Raw genomic sequence first — 21,414 nt, 5'->3', positions numbered from 1 at the left:
GAGATGATCGTGTGGTTCTTGCCCTTTATTTTACTCATATAGTGTATTACATTAATTGATTTTCAGATGTTAAAGAAGGCTTGCATTTTTTCAGATGAACCTTACTTGGTCATGTTGTATCATTGTTTTATACATTTTAGGATTCAGTTTGTCAGTATTATGTTGAAGATTGTTCACACCTATATTCATAAGAGATATGGGTCTATAGTTTTCTTTTTTTGGGATGTCTTTGTATGGTTTTGGTATCAGGGAAATACTGGCCTCAAAGAATGAGTTGGGAAGTGTTCCCTCTGCTTCTGTTTTTCGGAATAGTTTCTGAAAAATTGGTATTATTTCTTCTTTAAAGTTCTGATAGAACTCACTAGTGAAGCCATCTGGGCCTGGGCTTTTCTTTCTGGAAAGTTTTAAACTACTAACTTAATCTCTTGTTATAGGTCTGTAAAGATTTTCTATTTCTTCTTGAGTCAGTTTTGGCAGTTTTTATCTTCCCAAGAATTTTTCCATTTCATCTAGGCTATCTAATTTGTTGGCATACAGTTGTTCATAGTATTCTCTTATAATCTTTTCCTTCTGAAAGGATTCAGGATTCATCATCAGGATTAATTTCCTTTGGAAAGGATTCATCACTACTAGTGATGTCCCCTCTTTCACTCCTAATTTTAGTAATTTGAATCTTCTCTTTTTTTCTTATTAGGCCTACCAAAGGTTTGTCAGTATTTGTCATCATTTTAAAGGACCAACTTTTGGTTTCATTGATTTTTCTCTATTGTTTTTCTAGTCTCCATTTCATTAATTTATTCTCTAACCTTTTTTTATTCTTTTTAAAGATTGGCACCCGAGCTAACAACTGTTGTCAATCTTCTTTTTTTCTTTTTCTGCTTTTTCTCCCCAAATCCGCCCAGTACATAGTTGTATATTTTTTAGTTGTGGGTCCTTCTAGTTGTGGCACGTGGGATGCTGCCTGAGCATGGCCTAATGAGCAGTGCCATGTCTGCACCCAGGATCCAAACCGGCGAAACCCTGGGCCGCCAAAGTGGAGCACGTGAACATAACTACTCAGCCACGGGGCTGGCCCCCTCTCTAACCTTTAATATTTCCTTCCTTCTGCTAGCTTTGGGTTAAGGTCTTCTTTTTTTGTGTTTGAAAGTAGAAGCCTAGGTTATTGCTTTGAGATATATATTCATTTTTAATACAGGCATTCAGAAGTATAAATTTCCCTCTAAACACTGCTTTAGCTGCAACCCATAAGTTTTGGTATGCTGTATCTTTGTTTTTATTCATCTCAAATTTTCCTTATGATTTCTTCTGTAACCCATTATTTAATTAGGACTGTGTTAATTTGTTCATATTTGTGAATTTCTCAAATTTCTGTTACTGATTTTTTTTTGAGGAAGATTAGCCCTGAGCTAACATCTGCCGCCAATCCCCCCCTTTTCCCTGAGGAAGACTGGCCCTAAGCTCACATCCGTGCCCATCTTCCTCTACTTTATATGTGGGACGCCTACCACAGCATGGCTTGCCAAGTGGTGCCATGTCCGCACTTGGGATCCAAACTGGTGAACCCCGGGCCATCGAAGCGGGAACATGCATACTTAACTGCTGTGCCACCAGGCCAGCCCCTGATTTCTCATTTCATTTCATGTGGTTGGAAAATATACTTTTTCTGTTTCAATCCTTTTAAATTTTAAAGGTATAGTTAGTTCATACTATTGTTGAAGTCTTTGCTATCTTTGGTCATCTTGTGCCTAGTTTTTCTATCCATCATTGAAAGTGGGTATTGAAATGTCCAAATATTATTGTTGATTTGTCTATTTCTCCCTTCATTTCTGTGTTTGCTTCATGTATTTTGGGGCTCTGTTGTTGGGTGCATATATTTTTTATAATTGTTACATCTTCTTGATGGATAGACTCTTTTATCATTATAAAATGTTCCTCTTTATTTCTAGTAACATTTGTGTTTTAAAGTGTGTTTTGTCTGTATAGCCGCTTCAGCTCTTTTATGGTTGATGTTTGAATGGTAGATCTATTTCCATTCTTTTACTTTCAACTTATTTGTATTTTTGAATCCATTATGTGTCATCTATAGACAGCATATCTTGTTATAGATCTTGGCTTTTTAATCCAGCCTGACAATCTCTACCCTTTGATTAGATTGTTTAATCCATTCACATTACGTTATTATTAATATGGCTGGATTTATGTTTTCAAGTTTATTTTTCATTTTCTACGTCTTATGTCATTTTTGTTCCTTCATTTCTCCTTTACTGCTTTCTTTTACATTAAGGGAATATGAATATTTTGTAGCATATTAATTCCTTTAATGATTATTTCAGTATATTTTTGAGTTATTTTCTTCATGATTGCTCTAGTGCTTATAATAAACATCTGAATCTCCTTCCGATTTATATTAACTTAATCCTAGTGAGATATAAAAATGTTCTTTCTTTTTTTTTTTTTTTTTGAGGAAGATTAGCCCTGAGCTAACTGCTGCCAGTCCTCCTCTTTTTGCTGAGGAAGACTGGCCCTGAGCTAACATCTGTGCCCATCTTTCTCTTCTTTATATGTGGGATGCCTACCACAGCATGGCTTGCCAAGCTGTGCCATGTCCGCACCCAGGATCTGAGCTGGCGAACCCTGGGCTGCCAAAGCAGAACATGCGCACTTAACTGCTGTGCCATGGGGCCGGCCCCTAACAATGTTATTTCTATATAGCTCTGTTCTTTCCCTTTTTGTGTGCTATTATTGTTATGTATATTATATGTAATCCAAAAATACATTATTATAATTATTACTTTATATAATTTACATCCTTAAACAAGCTGAGATGATAGGAGAGTAAATATATATTTACACATATATATTTATAGAATTTGTTCTTATTTTACCATTTCTGGTTCTCGTTATTTCTTCCTGTAGATTCATGTTACCATCTGATATCATTTCCTTACTCAAATACAACTTTGCTCCCAGCCACCTCCTTGTGCTGTTATTGTCAAATATATCACACTTCTATATGTTATAGGCCCATCAATACAATTATATACATATTAGTTTATATAATTCCTTTTTAAATCAGTTAAGAGAAGAAAGGAGAAGAAATATGCAATTACACTCTCTTTTAGAATTACCTACATAATACCTTTACTGGCACTCTTTGTTTTTGTGTTTTGTTTGTGTGTGTGTGTGTGTGTGTGTGTGCAAATTCAAATTACTGTCTGGTATCCCTTGCTTTCAGTCTTAAGTTCTTTAGTATTCCTTGTAAGGTAGGCCTGCTAAAAACAAATTCACTCAGCTTTTGTTTATCTGGGAATGTCTTTATTTCTGAAAGAAAACTTAGCTGTCTATAAGATTCTTGGTTGATAGCATTTTTCTTTAGCACTTTGAATATGTTGTCCCACTGCCTTCTGGCCTCCATTGTTTCTGATAAGAATTCAGCTGTTAATTTTGGGGGGATTTCTTTGTATGTGATGAGTTGTCTTTTCTTGCTGCTTTCAAGTTTTTTTGTCTTTGTCATTCAGCATTTTGACATGATGTGTCTGGGTATGGATGCCTTTGAATTTATCCTACTTGGAGTTCATTGAGCTTCTTGGATGTGTAGATTATTTTTTCATCAAATTTAGAAAGTTTTCAGCCATTATATCTTTGAATATTTTTATTGTTGTTTCACTTATTTTTCTCATCAAGCTACCAGGTCTCCTCTCAATTGCTCACCACCAAAATTTACATCGTTTTTGACAGCATCTTTAGGTTTAACTTCCCCAAACTCTGTCCCCAAATAAAGTTGGTCCCCTTAGGGAGGGCTGAATTCCTATGGCAGCTCCTATGGCCTGCCTCTCCCCCAGCCAGAACCTGTGCACCGCTGCTCAGGAACTGGGGTTGGGGACAGCAGCCCATTTCTCTGAGTGACATCTCTGTTCTATGAGTAGGGTGCTGGGCAAGGGCAGTATATCCTATTTTTCCTGGCTTGTGTCTCCTCACATGGAACCTACATCTTATGATTAGATGGGTTGGATTAATCAGGTCCCAGTATTCCTGGCCATCTGCAGCAGGGATAGAACTTCCTCCCTATGCGTGGGGGCTGGGTGGAAGAAGGCATCCCCAGACCTCTTGGCTGCTCTTGCCTGAAATAGAGCTTTAGAAACATGGAGCTGTGGGGGATGAAATAGAAGAAACCACAGCCATAGATAGGGAGCTAGGGGGAAAAGTGAGGGAGTTGGTTGTAGCTCAAATGCCACAGACTCTTGCTGTTCTTACTGAGATTTAGTAGATTTCCTTGAAATATTGTTTATTTGCTGTATGCCCTTAGGACAATTTCCAGAGACTTTTAATGCTTGTTTTTATAAATTTTACCAGTTGTGCTTCTTTTGCTGGGAAGAGAGTCCACAAAGCTCCTCATGCCACCATTCTGAAAGTACTTCTCTCCCTATTTCTTGACACAACATATCACATTCTGGTCAACTCTAGAATTTCCCCAAATCATTGTCCTTTCCAAGAACATAGTTACTACTCTAATTCTTGTTACTCTAAGTCAGGCCCTTACTATCTTTCTGGATGATGCAATATCTTCCCAACTTGTATTCTGGCCTCCAGTTTCTCAATACTTCAGTTCTACATATTATTCCCACATGCATCTTGCTTAAGCTGTAGTTTGCTGACATCACTTTTTTTCTCAAAAACCTTAAAAATCTTTACACTGCTAACAAAATAAAGTTCAAACTTCTTGGATCTTTAACAATCCAGTTTCAACTTGTCTTAACAATGGAATCTTCTACTACTATCCTTCATCCAACCTGGAGAATTTGCCATTCCTTGAATATACCTACAAAGTTGTCATCTCTGTGTCTTTGCTCCTGCTATTGCATCTATCTAGAATGCCTGCACTTATCTCTATCAAAATCCTCCTTATTATTCAAGGCCCGTTCAGCTATCATCTTTTCACTCTAACTGGAAGTATGCTTCCTTTTCTTAATTACTTTGGTATTTTAGACCATTTGTAAAGCACAGATCTCTTGATTCCTTGTATTGGAGAAAACCATGCTTATGTCTCACCTTCCCCTTTAGACAAGACATTCTTCAAGGACAGAGCTCACATATGATTTATCTTTCTGTTTTCCATGGCATCTAGTGGATAATACCTTGCACATAACAGATGTTTCATAAATAGCTGTTAAATTCATGAATGTGTCACATTTTTAGAGACACCAGTTGTTTGAAGAGAAGCTTTAATGTTAGTCAGCCCTGAGAAGGGTTTATTAGGTAGGCCTTTGAGAAGTTATAGTTACTTACTCGTTCTTTTAACTGGATTACTTCTTTGTCTTTTTGTTGCTTCCACTGTCTGAACTTCTCGGCATCCTCTTTCATCTGACGCATTAACTGTACCCGCTGGTTTTTCATCACCTGTAAAAACAAAAACCAGTACAAGTATTAGTCATCTGTACTTATCCTAGACTGATGTGCAGATGGATAGACTAACCACTAAGAAGAGAGAAAACCCAGAGCTAAGCTGAGAGGGCTGCCAAAAGATTTTCTGATTAGGCTTGCAATACTCCTTGCTATACCTGCACAGGGTTTCTAAGTATAGAATACACAAATGAACACTCTGAAGAAATAAAAGAAAAAATGTACCTATATGCTAAATTCAGCCCTAAATTGACTGTATATAAATGAAATTTCAAGTAAATCTCTACTAAGCCTCAAGGACAAATCCACCTAGCAACGACTGTATTCTAAAGGTTTCAGTACAAGTGGCCTGTAATCACCACTTTGCACATGCCAGAAGTTGAACATTCAATAAGTGAAAATTTTCTCTAGGTCTCTGTCATGTTGCAACTACTTTACAAAATTATTCCACACGATCATGGAAGGTGGTCAGGATATCACCATTAAACATTAAGGTATCTTTGCCCTTTGGTTTCTGAGAATCTAAAATTAAACTCTGAATATCAAAGCAGGGTTTTATTATTCATATTCTAGATGACTACTAGCACAATGTCCTACAAAACACCTCTGTAGTGTAATCCAAAATGGAACACCTATGCTTGTAAGTGTCAATAGGGTAAACACAAGGATAAGAGTTTATTACTTGTATCTCCTGGTTCAGTTTGGAGACTGTATGCTCTGTGGATTCTTTCAGCTTCAGAAGCTTGGACTGTTCATGCAGTTTCTTCTTCAGATCAGCTATTTGACCCTCTAGCTCCTGAAGACGTTTGCGGCGGCGCTCACTTAACCTAAAAACAGATGCTATAGGAATGAAGACCAGCAGCAGCAAAGCCTGACTTCAAAAGACATGATATTAGATTCCCAGGTTCACAACCCTGATACTTATAAAGAAGGTGACCAGTCACATAGCCATCTTTAAATAATGAATACCGCCCAAACAACCAAAACTGTCTCAAAAATGGGAGTTGAATACAAAGAGGAAAACAACAAAGTTTTTGAGTATAAAACAATACAATTGCCTCAATATACCACTCCCCTAACACTCTGTGTTAAAAGGATGGTTCTTTGAAGGCATTTCACATCATTTTAGCTGTAAGGAATAATTCTGATGATTGTTACACAAGTCTGAGATAGAAAGTAAACATTCAGCATAACTTTTAAGAACATGAACTTTAGACTTAATAGAGAGACATAACAGTCACTGAGTAAAAAGAAGGTTGAATAGACAATAAGGCAGAGGTCTGAGGGAAAGAAGGATATTCTGGTTATCTCTCTTGGATTTCTTCTTCTTTTTTTTTTTTTTAAGATTGGCACCTGGGTTAAAAACTGTTGCCAACCTTTTTTTGGTTTTTTTTCCTGCTTTATCTCCCCAAAAGCCCCCTGTACATAGTTGTATATCTTAGTTGCAGGTCCTTCTAGTTGTGGGATGTGGGACGCCGCCTCAACATGGCCTGACGAGCGGTGCCATGTCCACGCCCAGGATCCGAACCCTGGGCCGCTGCAGCAGAGCGCGTGAACTTAACCAGTCGGCCATGGAGCCAGCCTCATCTCTTGATTTTATTCTTAAGTAAGGGATGGCTAGATTGATTTTTCAATACTAGCCTGGACATTAATTCTATTCACAAGCTAATTTATCATCAGTGCAGGGACAAAGAAACTGTTGCTGTCTGGTAGGTCTGATATTCTTTCAAACTCCAGCTCAAATGCTAACTTCTTATAAAGCCTTCCTTGATCATGCCAGCCTGAACTGATATCTCCTGTCTCTGAACTCTTAAAGCAATTACTGCCTAAGAAATTTATTTGGCCACTAATCACATACTGTGTTATAGCATTCTTTTACTATCATCATGAGATAATATTTAAAATCTCAATTATCTAACTTTTCTTTTGTTTAGGTCTCCTCTCCAAACCTAGGTTTAAATTCTGTAGGAACAGGAAATGGCTCTTTTACTTCTCTATTTCCTCTACAGCTCCTCACACATTTATAAGGACTTGAAATAATATTTATTGACTTTATTCTTACTTGGCTTGGTTGATATCCTTCTTTGTTGTCTGAAGTTCAAGAACCAATTCTTCCTTTTCCTTTTGCAGATTGATTACTTCCAATTCTAGATTTTTTATGTTATCCTAGAAACATTATAGGTCAGAGAGAAAGAAAGTATTACAAGGCATAGGAAGAAAATCACTTCAACATTCCACAACTTAGGGAACTACGTATTCAATATGACCACTTCAACTGTACACTAAAAAATATTTGTACTTGATTTGATGGAGATAAAAGTCATATAGAGGGAAAAGTATGGACTTGGAATCCAAAGGCCTGGGTTTGAACTTTGAGTCCAGTGCTTATTATCTAAATATCTTAAGGAAAGTCACTACATCTCTTTTAGCCTCAGTTTCTGTGCAGAAAAGAGATATTAATACAGCAAGCCTGAGACTGCCATCCTTCAAAAGGTCTGCTTGCAAGGCTGGCCCTTGGCTCATGTCTGGGAACCTGAATTCTGGTAGGGTTCTCACCATTCCCTAACTGATAAGAGTGGCTCATTATGCCTAAACTGCACAAAAAATATGATTTATCCTAATCACATGCTTTCCTTCTGGGAGTCTAGAATTTTGGTACATGCTAGGCAGAGAATGCCTACAAGAACGAACTCTGGTAAAAACCCTGGACTTTTAGGCTCAAGGGAGCTTCCCTGATAGATAACATTTCACACATGCTGTCACAACCCATTGCTGGAGGAATTAAGTGCATCCTGTGTGACCCCACTGCCAGAAGACTCTTGGAAGCTTGCACCTAGTTTCCTTCAGACTTTGCACCATGTGCCTTTTCCCTTTGCTGATTTTGCTTTGTATCCTTTCACTGTAATAAATCATAGCCACGAGTATGACTATATCCTGAGTCCTGTGAGTTCTCTGGTAAATCAATGAACCTGGAGGTGGTCTTGGGGACCCCCAAGAGTTTCCCTATCTGTATAAACAATTAACGACACCACCTATCTTACAGGGTTGTTGGGAAGATCAAAATAAGATAAAAAATAATGACCTTTTGTAAACTGTAAAGAGCTGCACAAACATTCTTATATTCAGAACTTTCAAACTTAGGTATTCAATAGCAACTGCAGTTCTGCATGCATTTAGGAAATGAATTCTAGAAACTCAAGTTTCGTAGTTTCCAAGATTGGGAAAATCCCATGAACAGACTCCTTCATGTTCTTATAACCAAAAAAGATGAAAGGAAACTGGCTGGCTGAGTGATTCGCAGCCAAGAAGATTATATGCAGGCCCTAGACCAGTACTGAAATGATACAAAGAAGCAGAGACAGGTTAGGTAGGGCTGTATCAGAGAGGCTTTCTAAACATGCAAGAGTTGTTTTCCATGAAAAATATTGAGCCACTTCAGTATAACTAATGAAAATCAATCTCATTGCTTTAGAGTTACCCTGCATATTTAAATTGGCAATAACACGTGTGTGTATGTATATACTTATAGAAAACATACTTATGAAAATATTATTATAGGGTCTTAGGGGTGACATCAGCAACATGGTGGCGTGGGCTCACCTGGGACTCTCTCCCCTCCAAATTACAACCAAAAAGAGCAACTGCTTTCTGACCAAAAAAAAAAATCCTAATGACAGAGATTGTCGGAGACCCACAGCAGCGAGATGACGGAGGGCGGAGAGGCTGGAGCCCCCCTTGGAGGAGCTGGAATGAGGTAAGAGAGAACTTCGCTCCCTCCCCTAGAGACTGGGATAACTGCCGTGGGTGAGGGAAGGACCAGGGGAGGGTCCGTGCATCTGGGGATCGTCCAGGACTCCCACCGCCCGTGCAGTGGAAACCCGCTAATGGGGGAAAGCTTTCGTGTGGGGGAACCCCAGCAAGCCAGGGCCCCGGGAGATCAGAGAGCAAGAGCTGACCCGAATACAGGTCGGCGTGCAAGAGAAAGTGCCCCTCCTCCCCAACCTGCGCTGCGCGCCGCCATCGCAACTCAAGGCAGACGGCTCAGAACACGTGAGCTCGACCCCATCTACTGGCAACAGGCTGTAACTGCAACCAAATAATAGCATCATGCGCAAAACCCGCTCCTCTACCATCCAGGAATTTATAAAAACTCCAGTCCAAAAGGAAAAGAGTAAAAATACAGAAGTATGTCTTGAGCACTTGGAAATAGGTAAACTAAGTAAAGATGCGTTCAAAAAAGCTATCATCAAAATACTCAATAAGGTAAAGGGAAATATGGAGAATCAACTCAAGGAGTTCTGGAGTTACTTCACAAAAGGGATTGAAACTATAAAGAAGAATCAATCAGAAATACTAGAGAATAAAAATACAATGGATCAGACAAAACAGAATACGGATTCCCTGAATGCCCGTGTAGACATCATAGAGGAGAAAATTAGCATAATCGAAGATAGATAGGCTGAATGGCTCCAGACAGGAAGAAAGAGAACTAAGAATTAAAAAAACTGAAGAAAATCTCCGAGAAATAGCTGACTCAACGAGAAAATGCAACTTAAGAATCATCAGAATTCCTGAGGGTGTGGAAAAGCGAAATGGAGCAGAAAGTGTGCTCAATGAAATAATAGAAGAGAACTTCCGAAATATAGGGATTGAGAGAGGAATGTGTGTGGAGGAAGCTTTCAGATCTCCTAGATTTGTCGATGTAAAAAAACCTACTGCAAGGCATGTAGTAGTAAAAATGGCAAAAATGAATGACAAAGAAAGAATACTCAGGGCAGCAAGGCAGAAGAAAATAACCTACAAAGGAACCCTTATCAAACTTTCAGCAGATTTCTCTACAGAAATCTTGCAAGCTAGGAGAGATTGGAGTGACATATTCAAAATTTTAAAGGATAAAAATCTTCAGACAAGAATACTCTATCCAGCAAAAATATCCTTCAGATATGAGGGAGAAATTAAATCTTTTTCAGACAAACAAAAGCTAAGGGATTTTGTAGTCACAAGACCTCCACTACAAGAAATCCTCAAGAAGGCTCTCATACCTGAAATAAGAAAAAAAGGGAGAAAGGGGTCACAAAACACAGAGTAGGGAGACAAATAGATAGAATTGGAATAGGATAGCAAATATTCAACTACAGCATTAGGATAAATAGAAGTAAATCACCAAAGCAAAGACAACCTTATCACTCTAACTACAAACTCACAATACAAGTTGGAATAAGAGATGAAAACAATAATTTAGGAGGGGAGGAGGAAAGGGACCGAATCAGTCTAGGCTAAGTAAGTTAGAGACCACCAGAAAATGGACTATGTTATACATGAGATTTTGAACACAAACTTCAGGGTAGCCACCAAACTAAAAAACGGAACAGAGACACAAAACATAAATAAGGAAAACTCTAAGAAACCCAGCATAAGAAATTGCAGAAGTCAATGGGTAGGCTATAACACACAGGACGAGAAACAAAGGAAACACAGGAAAACTGGAAAAGGAGCAACAGAATGACAGCATTAAGCCCTCATGCATCAATAATCACCCTCAATGTAAACGGATTGAACTCTCCAATAAAAAGGCATAGAGTGGCAAGATGGATTAAAGAATAAGATCCAACAATTTCTTGCCTGCAGGCAACACACCTCAGCTCCAAGGACAAACACAGGCTCAGAGTGAACAGGTAGAAGACAATACTCGAAGCTAATAGCAAACAAAAGAAAGCAGGTGTCACACACAATACTTATATCAGACAAAACAGTTTTCAAGATAAAGCAGGTAAAGAGAGACATAGAGGGCCAATATATAATGGTCAAAGGGACACTTCATCAAGAAGAAATAACGCTTATAAATATCTATGCACCCAACACAGGAGCACCAAAGTTCATAAAGCAACTATTAACAAACCTAAAAGAAGATATCAAAAATAACACAATAATAGTACCACACAGACATCAATGGACAGATCATCCAGACAGAAAATCAACAAAGAAACAGTGGAGCTAAACGAAAAGATAAAACAGATAGAGTTAATAGACATATACAGAACACTCCATCCAAAAACAGCAGAATACACGTTCTTCTCCAGTGCGCATGGAACATTCTCAAGGATAGACCATATGTTGGGAAACAAGGCAAGCCTCTACAAATTTAAAAAAATTGAAATAATAACAAGCATCTTCTCAGATCATAGTGCTATAAGGCTAGAAATTAATTACAAGAAAAAAGCTAAGAAAGGCACAAGGATGTGGAGACTAAACAACATGCTATTGAATAAGAAATGGATCATTGAAGAAATTAAAGAAAAAATCAAAAAATACCTGGAGACAAATGAAAATGATAACATGCCATACCAACTCATATGAGATACAGCAAAAGCTGTATTTAGAGGAAAATTCATCACAATACAGGCACATCTTAACAAACAAGAAAAATCCCGAATAAGCAATCTTAAACTACACCTAACTGAATTAGATAAAGAAGAACAAACAAAGCCCAAAGTCAGCAGAAGGAGAGAAATAATAAAAATCAGAGCAGAAATAAATGCTTTTGAAATGAAAAAGGCAGTAGAAAGGATCAATGAAACAAAGAGCTGGTTCTTTGAGAAGATAAATAAAATTGACAAACCCCTAGCCAGACTTAGAAAGACACAAAAGAGAGAAAGTTCAAATAAACAAAATCAGAAATGAAAGAGGAGAAATAACAACAGACTCTGCAGAAATACAACGGATTATAAGAGAATACTATGAAAAACCATATGCCAACAAAATGGATAACCTAGAGGAAATGGACAAATTCTTGGACTCCTACAATCTCCCAAAGCTTAGTCAAGAAGAAGCAGACAATTTGAACAGACCAATCACAAGGAAAGAGATTGAAACAGCAATCAAAAGCATCCCAAAGAATAAAACCCCAGGCCCAGATGGCTTTCCTGGGGAATTCTACCACACTTTCAGAGAGGATTTAATACCTATCCTTTTCAAGCTATTCCAAAAAATTAGGGAAGATGGAACACTTCCTAACACATTCTATGAGGCCAACATCATGCTGATACCAAAGCCTGACAAGGACAGCACAAAAAAGGAGAACTACAGGCCAACATCACTGATGAACATAGATGCAAAAATCCTCAACAAAATTTTGGCAACCCAAATTCAGCAATTCATCAAAAGGATCATACATCATGATCAAGTGGGATTCATACCAGGGACACAGGGATGGTCCAACATCTGCAAATCAATCAACATGATATACCACATCAACAAACTGAGGAATAAAAACCACATGATTATCTCAATAGATGCAGAGAAAGCATTTGACAAGATCCAACAGCAATTTATGATAAAAACTCTGAACAAAATGGGGATAGAAGGGAACTACCTCAACATGATAAAGGCCATATATGACAAACCCACAGCCAACATCATACTCAATGGGCAAAAACTGAGCGCCATGCCCCTGAAAACAGGAATGAGACAAGGATGCCCTCTATCACCACTCTTATTTAACATAGTACTGGAGGTTTTGGTCAGAGCAATTAGGCAAGAAAAAGGAATAAAAGGAATCCAAATAGGGAGGGAAGAAGTGAAACTCTTGCTGTTTGCAGACGACATGATGTTATATATAGAAAACCCCCAAAGAATCCATTGGAAAACTTTAAGAAGTAATCAACAACTACAGCAAAGTTGCAGGGCATAAAATCAATTTATATAAATCAGTAGCATTTCTATACTCTAATAAGGCACTAACAGGAAAAGAACTCAAGAACACAATACCATTCACAATCACAACAAAAAGAATAAAATACCTCGGGGTGAATTTAACTAAGGAAGCGAAAGACTTATACAACGAAAATTAAAAGGCTTTTCTGAACGAAATGGATGATGACATAAAGAGATGGAAAGACATTCCATGCACATGGATTGGAAGAATAAACATAGTTAAAATGTCCATTCTACCTAAAGCAATCTACAGATTCAATGCCATCCCAATCAGAATCCCAATGACGTTCTTTACAGAAATAGAACAAAGAATCCTAAAATTCATATGGGGCAACAAAAGACCCTGAATTGCTAAAGCAATCCTGAGAAAAAAGAACACAGCTGGAGGCATCACAATCCCTGACTTCGAAATATACTACAAAGCTACAGTAATCAAAACAGGATGGTACTGGTACAAAAACAGGTGCAGAGATCAATGGAACAGAATTGAAAGCCCAGAAATAAAACCACACATCTATGGAGAGCAAATCTTTGACAAAGGAGCTGAGGGCATACAATGGAGAAAAGAAAGTCTTTTCAACAAAAGGTGCTGAGAAAACTGGAAAGCCACATGTAAAAGAATGAAAATTGACCATTCCTTTTTACCATTCACAAAAATAAACTCAAAATGGATCAAAGACCTAAAGCTGAGACCTGAAACCATAAGGCTTCTAGAAGAAAATGTAGGCAGTACACTCTTTGCCATCAGTATTCAAAGGATCTTTTTGGACACCATGTCTTCTCAGACAAGGGAAACAATAGAAAGAATAAACAAGTGGGACTTCCTCAGACTAAAGAGCTTCTTCAAGGCAAATGAAAACAGGATTGAAACAAAAAAACAACCCACTAAGTGCAAAAAAACATTTGCAAGTAATACATCTGACAAAGGCTCAATATCCATAATATATATAGAACTCACATAACTCAACAACAAAAAATCGAACAACCCGATCAAAAAATGGGCAGGAGAAATGAACAGACATTTCTCCAAAGAAGATATACAGATGGCCAATAAGCACATGAAAAGATGCTCATCATCGCTGTGCATCAGGGAAATGCAAATCAAAACTACACTAAGATATCACCTTACACCCATTAGAATGACAAAAATAACTAAAACAAGTAGTAACAAATGTTGGAGAGGTTGTGGAGAAAAAGGAACCCTCATACACTGCTGGTGGGAATGCAAACTGGTGCAGCCACTATGGAAAACAGTATGGAGATTCCTCAAAAAATTAAAAATAGAACTACCATATGATTCAGCTATCCCACTACTGAGTATCTATCCAAAGAACCTGAAATCAGCAATTCCCAAAGTCCCATGCACCTTTATGTTCATCGCAGCATTATTTACAATAGCCAAGATGTGGAAGCAACCTAAGTGCCCATCAACAGATGATTGGATAAAGAAGATGTGGTATATATATACAATGGAATACTACTCAGCCATAAAAAAGAAGAAAATCGTCCCATTTGCAACAACATGGATGGACCTTGAGGGAATTATGTTAAGTGAAATAAGCCAGATGGAGAAGGACAATCTCTGTATGACTCCATTCATATGAGGAATTTAAACATGTGGACAAAGAGAAAAGATTAGTGGCTACCAGGGGAAAGGTGGGGTGGGGGGTGGGCACAAAGGGTGAAGGGGTGCACCTATAACACGACTGACAGACAATAATGTACAACTGAAATTTCACAAGATTGTAACCTATCATTAACTCAATAAAAAATAATAATAATAATCAACAAAGAAAATATTTTTGCAAAAAATAATCCAGATAATATATATAAAAGGCAAGTCCCCTTGACTCCTCCACTCTTGCCAAAATTTCAGTCCCCTCTCTAGAAGTAACCATGGCCATCAGCTTGGTCCAGATCTTCCAGACATTTTTTCTAGACATTTACATATTACGCTTCTGGACATTTACACATATATGTAAATGCCTAGAATATATACATAATTAATAATTATATAAATATATTGTGGCAAATATCTAGAATATATAATATATGTAAATAGATATAAAAAATAATGTATAATATATAGCGGCCAGTCAGGTGGTATAGTGGTTAAGTTTGTGTGCTCTGCTTTGGCGGCCTGGGGTTCATGGGTTTGGATCCCAGGCGTGGACCTACACACTGCTCATCAAGCCATGCTGTGGCGGCGTCCCACATACAAAGTGGAAGAAGATTGGCACAGATGTTAGCTCAGGGACAATCTTCCTCAAGTAAAAAGAGGAAGATTGGCAACAGATATTAGCTAAGGGCCATTCTTCTTCACCAAAAAAAAAAATAATAATAATAATAAAATAAAAAAATATATATAACATATACACACACACATACACATGTGCATATATGTATGTGTGTTTGCACCTATTGAAATGTGTTAAAGATAAATAGAATTACAGTGTATGTATATATTATGGTGTAACTTGCCTGTTTTTTTTTTACTTGGTCATGGAGATTTATTTCTATCAGTACATATAGATCTATCTCATTCTCTCTTTTTTTTGCCATAATGAAATATTCTTGTACATGCCTTCTGTGCACATGTGCAAAGTTTTTCTAGAGGAAGACAAGTGGAATTACAAGATCATGGAGGTACACATTTTCAGTTTTAATAGATGTTGCCAAACTTTACTCCAAAGTGGCTATTCCAATTTACACTCTCGCTAGCTATGTAACAGAGTACTTCTTTCCCGGTACCTTGTCAACATTTGATGTTACTACACTTCAAAGTTTTTACCAATCAGATGGGTGAAAAATACTATCTCTTCAATACATTTGCCACATTCAGTCAATAATTGTCTCACTGACTCCACAAGGGGAATTATTCAAATATTTGAGTCCTGGGCTACTATAACTCATGGTAAACAACTTCATTAATCAGAACCTATACCCCCTCAAATTTTTCTATAGCAATTCCTCACAGTGATAGGAAAAATATTGTTTAGAACAAAGTTACCTTTATTTCTTAGAAAAAGAGAGACAATGATCTACATGTGATTAAAAGGTACTGTTTACACTAAGAATTTGTTTCTGAGCCAGCCCTGATGGCCTAGTGGCTAAAGTTCAGCGTGCTTCACTTTGGTGGGCTGGGTTCTGGGCCGGGTGCAGAATCACACTACTCGTCTGTCAGTTGCCATGCTGTGTCAGTGGCTACATAGAAGAACTAGAAGGACTTACCACTAAAATATACAACTATGTAGTTGGCTGAAAAAAAAAGAGAGAGGAAGATTGGCAACAGATGTTAGCTCAGAGAGAATCTTTCTCAGCAAAAAAAAAAAAAAGAATTTATTTTCTCTTAACATTTAGTTTTGGGATCTCAAGCATATTTGATTCCAAGGGAAAAAAGGACAAGATATCTTACTACAGCTATAGCTATAGCTCATTACTAGCACCTCTTCATAGGGTTAGAGGTACTCTGGGGGAACATATGTACCTGTGTCTCTAGGCAAGACTACAAGAAGAGAGGAATAATTTCCCAGCCTTACCATTAATCTTCTGTTTACCCTGGAAAGGCCAAAATAGATCTGACCTAAAAAAGGCTGCGTTTTATGTCCTGTTAACATGGAGGGTTGAGCTACATATTTAACTCGCTCCCCCTGAAATTCCACTGAGGTGACCTAAAAAAGGGTATAAATCAACAAGGATAAAGAGAGCAGTCAAGAGATAGAAACAAGCTTTTGGAAGAGGAAAATAGTTGAGTAAGTAGTCACTGACTTAGGGGAGTAGAAAAAGCTGAAATATGACTCCTATAGGACAAAAGCCAAGAAGAAACAAGCCATAGAAACATAGAGAAGAGCAGAGGTTTCCTCTCTGGAGAGGCTGAACCTGACAGGCTGGACACAAACAGCAGACATAGCGAAAGGCAGGGATAAAGTATCATATTGCTCATAGAGGATTAAATAAAAGTCTGTATATGACTGGAGAGACTACAACTCCCTTACTTTCTCTGGGTTACTAGAAATAGGGTATACCACCACCCTACCCACACAACTTCAGGCAGGAGAATGAGTGATTTCTTTATGGGAAACTGACCAGCCCAAGAGAAAACCATGCATACAGAACTTCCTATTGGCTTTTACCACCTCACTGTTAAATATGAATGGACAGCCAAAGATCACTGGAAATTTGAGAAAAGCTCTTACATGAAAGAAAGACAAAAAAACCCCACCACACTAAAGAAGGAGATTTGAAGGAAACAGAGGAAAGGCAGGAAGAAGCAAACCTCAACAAAATTTAAATCTATCCTTAGAGAGGAGCACTGCATCCATGAAAAAAAAAGAACAGGAGGCTAAAAAAGGGAACAATTAGAGGATTAAAAAATCTTAGAAATTAATAGGCAAATAAAAGAATTCACCAGAAGTAGTGGAAGGAAATCTTCCAGAAAATGGAATAAAAAGACAAAGAAATAGAAAATAGGAGGGAAGAGATAAGAAAAGCAGAGACTAAATCTAAGAGGTCCAATATCTGACTAAGAGGAGTGCAAGGAAAAATGGAGAGAGGAGACATTATTAAACAAATAATACATGAAAACTTCCCATTAAAGGAGAATACAAATTTCTAGATTGAAAGGATTCACTAAGCAGCAAGAAGAATAAATGAGAAAAGACCCATACCAAGGCACATCATTGTGAAATTAAATTACACCTGGGGACAAAGAAAAGATCCTGAGGGGCCGGCCCAGTGGCGCAGTGGTTAAGTTCCACGTCTCAGCAGCCTGGGGTTTGCCGGTTCGGATCCTGGGTGTGGACATGGCACCGCTTGGCAAAAGCCATGCTGTGGTAGGCGGCCCACATATAAAGTAGAGGAAGATGGGCTTGGATGTTAGCTCAGGGCCAGTCTTCCTCAGCAAAAAGAGGAGGATTGGCAGTAGTTAGCTCAGGGCTAATCTTCCTCAAAAAAAAAAAAAAAAGAAAAGAAAAGATCCTGCAAGTTTCCAGAGGGGAAAAAAATACAGATCAAATAAAAAGATTCAGGAATTACGATAGACTTCTCAACAGCAACATTGGAAATCGAAGACAATGGAGCTAAGCCTTCAAAACTCTGAAGAAAAATGACTTCCACTGTAGAATTGTAAACCCAGCCAAACTAACTGTGTATGAACAACTACAACAACAAAAAGCTATTTTCAGGCATGCAATGGTTTAAAACATTTTTCTTTCACAGAAAACTACTGGGGTTGTACTCCACCAACATAAAGGGGCATCCCAAGAATGGGGAAGACACAGAACTGGCTTCAACACAGAGACAAGAAGTGAAGCAGATTCCCAGGATGATGGTCCCGGTTAACGGCTGAGCAATGGGCCTAGAGAAAGCAAACCAGGATAGAAGATTCCAGGAGGGTTGTCTTCAAGAAAGAAATGGGTTGTTAAATTACCTGGAATGTTTGACCATATTGAGAGAAGTTTTATAATTCTGTCAAGAAGTTTGGAGATAAATTATTGACAGGTATATAGAAAACTAAGTAAATGAAAAAAAAATGAGATTATTTATGGACAGCTAATCTTCAACAAAGGAGCAAAGGGCCTACACTGGAGAAAAGAAAGTCTCTTCAACAAATGGTGCTGGGAAAACTGGACAGCCACATGTAAAAGAATGAAAATTGACCATTCTTTTTCACCATTCACAAAAATAAACTCAAAATAGATCAAAGACCTAAAGATTAGGCCTGAAACAATAAATCTTCTCGAAGAGAATATAGGCAGTACCCTCTTTGACATCAGTTTCAAAAGAATCTTTTCGGACACCATAACTCCTCAGACGAGGGAAACAATACAAGGATAAACAAATGGGACTTCATCAGACTAAAGAGCCTCTTCAAGGCAAGGGAAAACAGGATTGAAACAAAAAACGACCCACTAATTGGGAAAAAATATTTACAAGTTATTTATCCAACAAAGGGTTAATCTCCATAATATATAAAGAACTCACACAGCTCAACAACAAAAAATCAAACAACCTGATCAAAAAAGGGGCAGGAGACATGAACAGACATTTCTCCAAAGAAGATAGATGGATGGCCAATAGACACATGAAAAGATACTCATCATCACTAGTCATCAGGGAAATGCAAATCAAAAGTACACTAAGATGTCATCTTACACCTGGTAGAATGGCAAAAATATCCAAAACAAAAAGTGACAAAGGTTGGAGAGGTTGTGGAGAAAAAGGAACCCTCATACATTGTTGGTGGGAATGCAAACTGGTGCAGCCACTATGGAAAACAGTATGGAGATTTCTCAAAAAATTAAAAATAGAAATACCATATGACCCAGCCATCCCACTACTGGGTATCTATCCTAAGAACCTGAAATCAGCAATTCCCAAAGTCCCATGCACCTCTATGTTCATCGCAGCATTATTTACAATAGCCAAGATGTGGAAGCAACCTAAGTGCCCATCAACAGATGATTGGATAAAGAAGATGTGGTATATATATATACAATGGAATATTACTCAGCCATAAAAAAGGACAAAATCGTCCCATTCACAACAACATGGATGGACCTTGAGGGTATTATGTTAGTGAAATAAGCCAGATAGAGAAAGACAAACTCTGTATGACTCCACTCATAGGTGGAAGTTAACATATAGACAAAGAGAACTGATTGGTGGTTACCAGGGGAAAGGGGGGGTGGGGGGAGGGCACAAAGGGTGAAGTGGTGCACCTATAACATGACTGACAATAACGTACAACTGAAATTTCACAAGGTTGTAAACTATCATAATCTTAATGAAAAGAAAAAAAAAATGAGATTATTAACTCCAGGAAATACAAAAAGCTGTACAAGAAAGAAAATGGAATCATATTATATACCATGTGGCTCAGCTGTAAAACATATTTACATAATCATAAAAATTTAAACACTAAATATTCATTTAATTGAAATTGTGATATAACCATTTTAAAAAGATAGAGGTGAAGCAGATTGCATGAGTGGCTGTATACTAGAGCTATATTCCCATCTTTCATAGTGGGAAGTCAATTGATAATGTCTAAAATTTTTAAATTAACATAATTATACTACCAACTCTTATCTAGAAATATGGACGTGTCAGCTTAAAGAACTCAAAGTATAAGCCTAGGGAACAGGAGAGAAGGTAGTAGGGCAGGAGATTGCTTTTATTTTTCTGGGTATTATACTCTTTGACTTTTAAAAATGATATACATGCATTTGTTTGACATAAATAAAAAGTAGTTTTAAAAAAGTTAAACATGACTGTGATAACAAAAAGGAAATAAAACCTCTATTGGCAACTCAGTCATTATTTTGGAAGCAACCTTTACCCCAGGGGAAAAAAGCAGTGAAAATTATTTAGTAGAAATACTTTTCTTGTTTACTCTGAAAATTTAGGGGAGTTGGTGGTAGAAAAGCATGAGTACTACAGGGATTTCTCGATACCAGTATATAGGACTTTGAGGGTGGCAGCATATAACTGGATGGGAAAACCATCCACTCTTCCCCTTACTAGCTCCGCTAACATCCCTTTGTGATGGAAGCACTGGGCTACAAGAGAAAATAATGCCTAGAGCAAGGGTAGCCTTGTGGATAACCTGAAAGCCAAAGACTTGTCTTTAAGTAAAGACCTGCTATTCACTAGCAAGGGCCACTTAAGACTACCACTAGGAAAAACAGTTTAGCCAGTTGCCAAGTCATGTGATATTTACTACAAGTCTCTTCATAATTCACCCTATAACCTAGATCATCGACTAAGAGATGTACCTTCAGAATCCCAGCATAGTTATTAGAACAAATTTCTCCACAAGCAGGGACCACATTTATTATAACAGTATCAAACTATTAAATATCTGTTGCATAAGGTAAGGTATTAGATTAAATGAAACAAAGCTACAGGTTCCCTATCCTGAATGTATCCTTTTTTAAATCAATAGTTACAACTCCAGTTGTCCTAGGCATATTATAATGTCTTGTCATCACCAAAAACCGTGTGCCTGTTTTCTTCCTATACAATTAAAGAGAGATGGTATACATGAACAAATGCTGGCCTAGTAAACATTTTACCTGGTACTGGAACTGAATGGGCTGTAGTTGGCTGTCATTCTGAGTTATCTTCCTGGCTAGGGCCTCTTTCAGGGCAAGGGCTTTATTCAACTCAACCAGCTCCTTAGACATTTGAGCTTGACGTAGAGCATGCTGAGTGGTGAAAGCATCAGAAGACCTGCTGGTCTCCGGACTGGTTTCCACCTGCTGGAAAAGATTAGAATAATGATTTCTAAGAGAAACGAGC

General features: G+C 37.8%; 1 protein-coding gene across 5 annotated transcripts in view; it reads right to left on the bottom strand.

Annotated features, from left to right (window-relative positions):
• Positions 1 to 21,414, bottom strand: part of KIF4A (kinesin family member 4A) — a 121,299-nt gene that overhangs the window by 27,050 nt on the left and 72,835 nt on the right. For 4 of the 5 annotated variants that reach the window (XR_002805395.2, XM_023633649.2, XM_070258718.1 and 1 more), the window contains exons 15-18: positions 21,189 to 21,374; positions 7,463 to 7,566; positions 6,083 to 6,227; positions 5,287 to 5,397 (exon numbers count right to left, since the gene is read on the bottom strand). Coding sequence is in view for 4 of the 5 variants with exons in the window: in XM_023633649.2 (XP_023489417.1) it covers positions 5,287 to 5,397; positions 6,083 to 6,227; positions 7,463 to 7,566; positions 21,189 to 21,374 (546 nt within the window). In the remaining variant the exon portion in view is untranslated. The remainder of the gene's footprint in view (positions 1 to 5,286; positions 5,398 to 6,082; positions 6,228 to 7,462; positions 7,567 to 21,188; positions 21,375 to 21,414) is intronic. The other variant, XM_023633651.2, reaches the window with a different exon arrangement.

Source organism: Equus caballus, chromosome X (assembly GCF_041296265.1).
Source record: "Equus caballus isolate H_3958 breed thoroughbred chromosome X, TB-T2T, whole genome shotgun sequence".
Classification (NCBI taxonomy): domain Eukaryota; kingdom Metazoa; phylum Chordata; class Mammalia; order Perissodactyla; family Equidae; genus Equus; species Equus caballus.
Note: the sequence above shows the minus strand (reverse complement) of the source record. Positions and strands in the feature narration are given on the sequence as shown.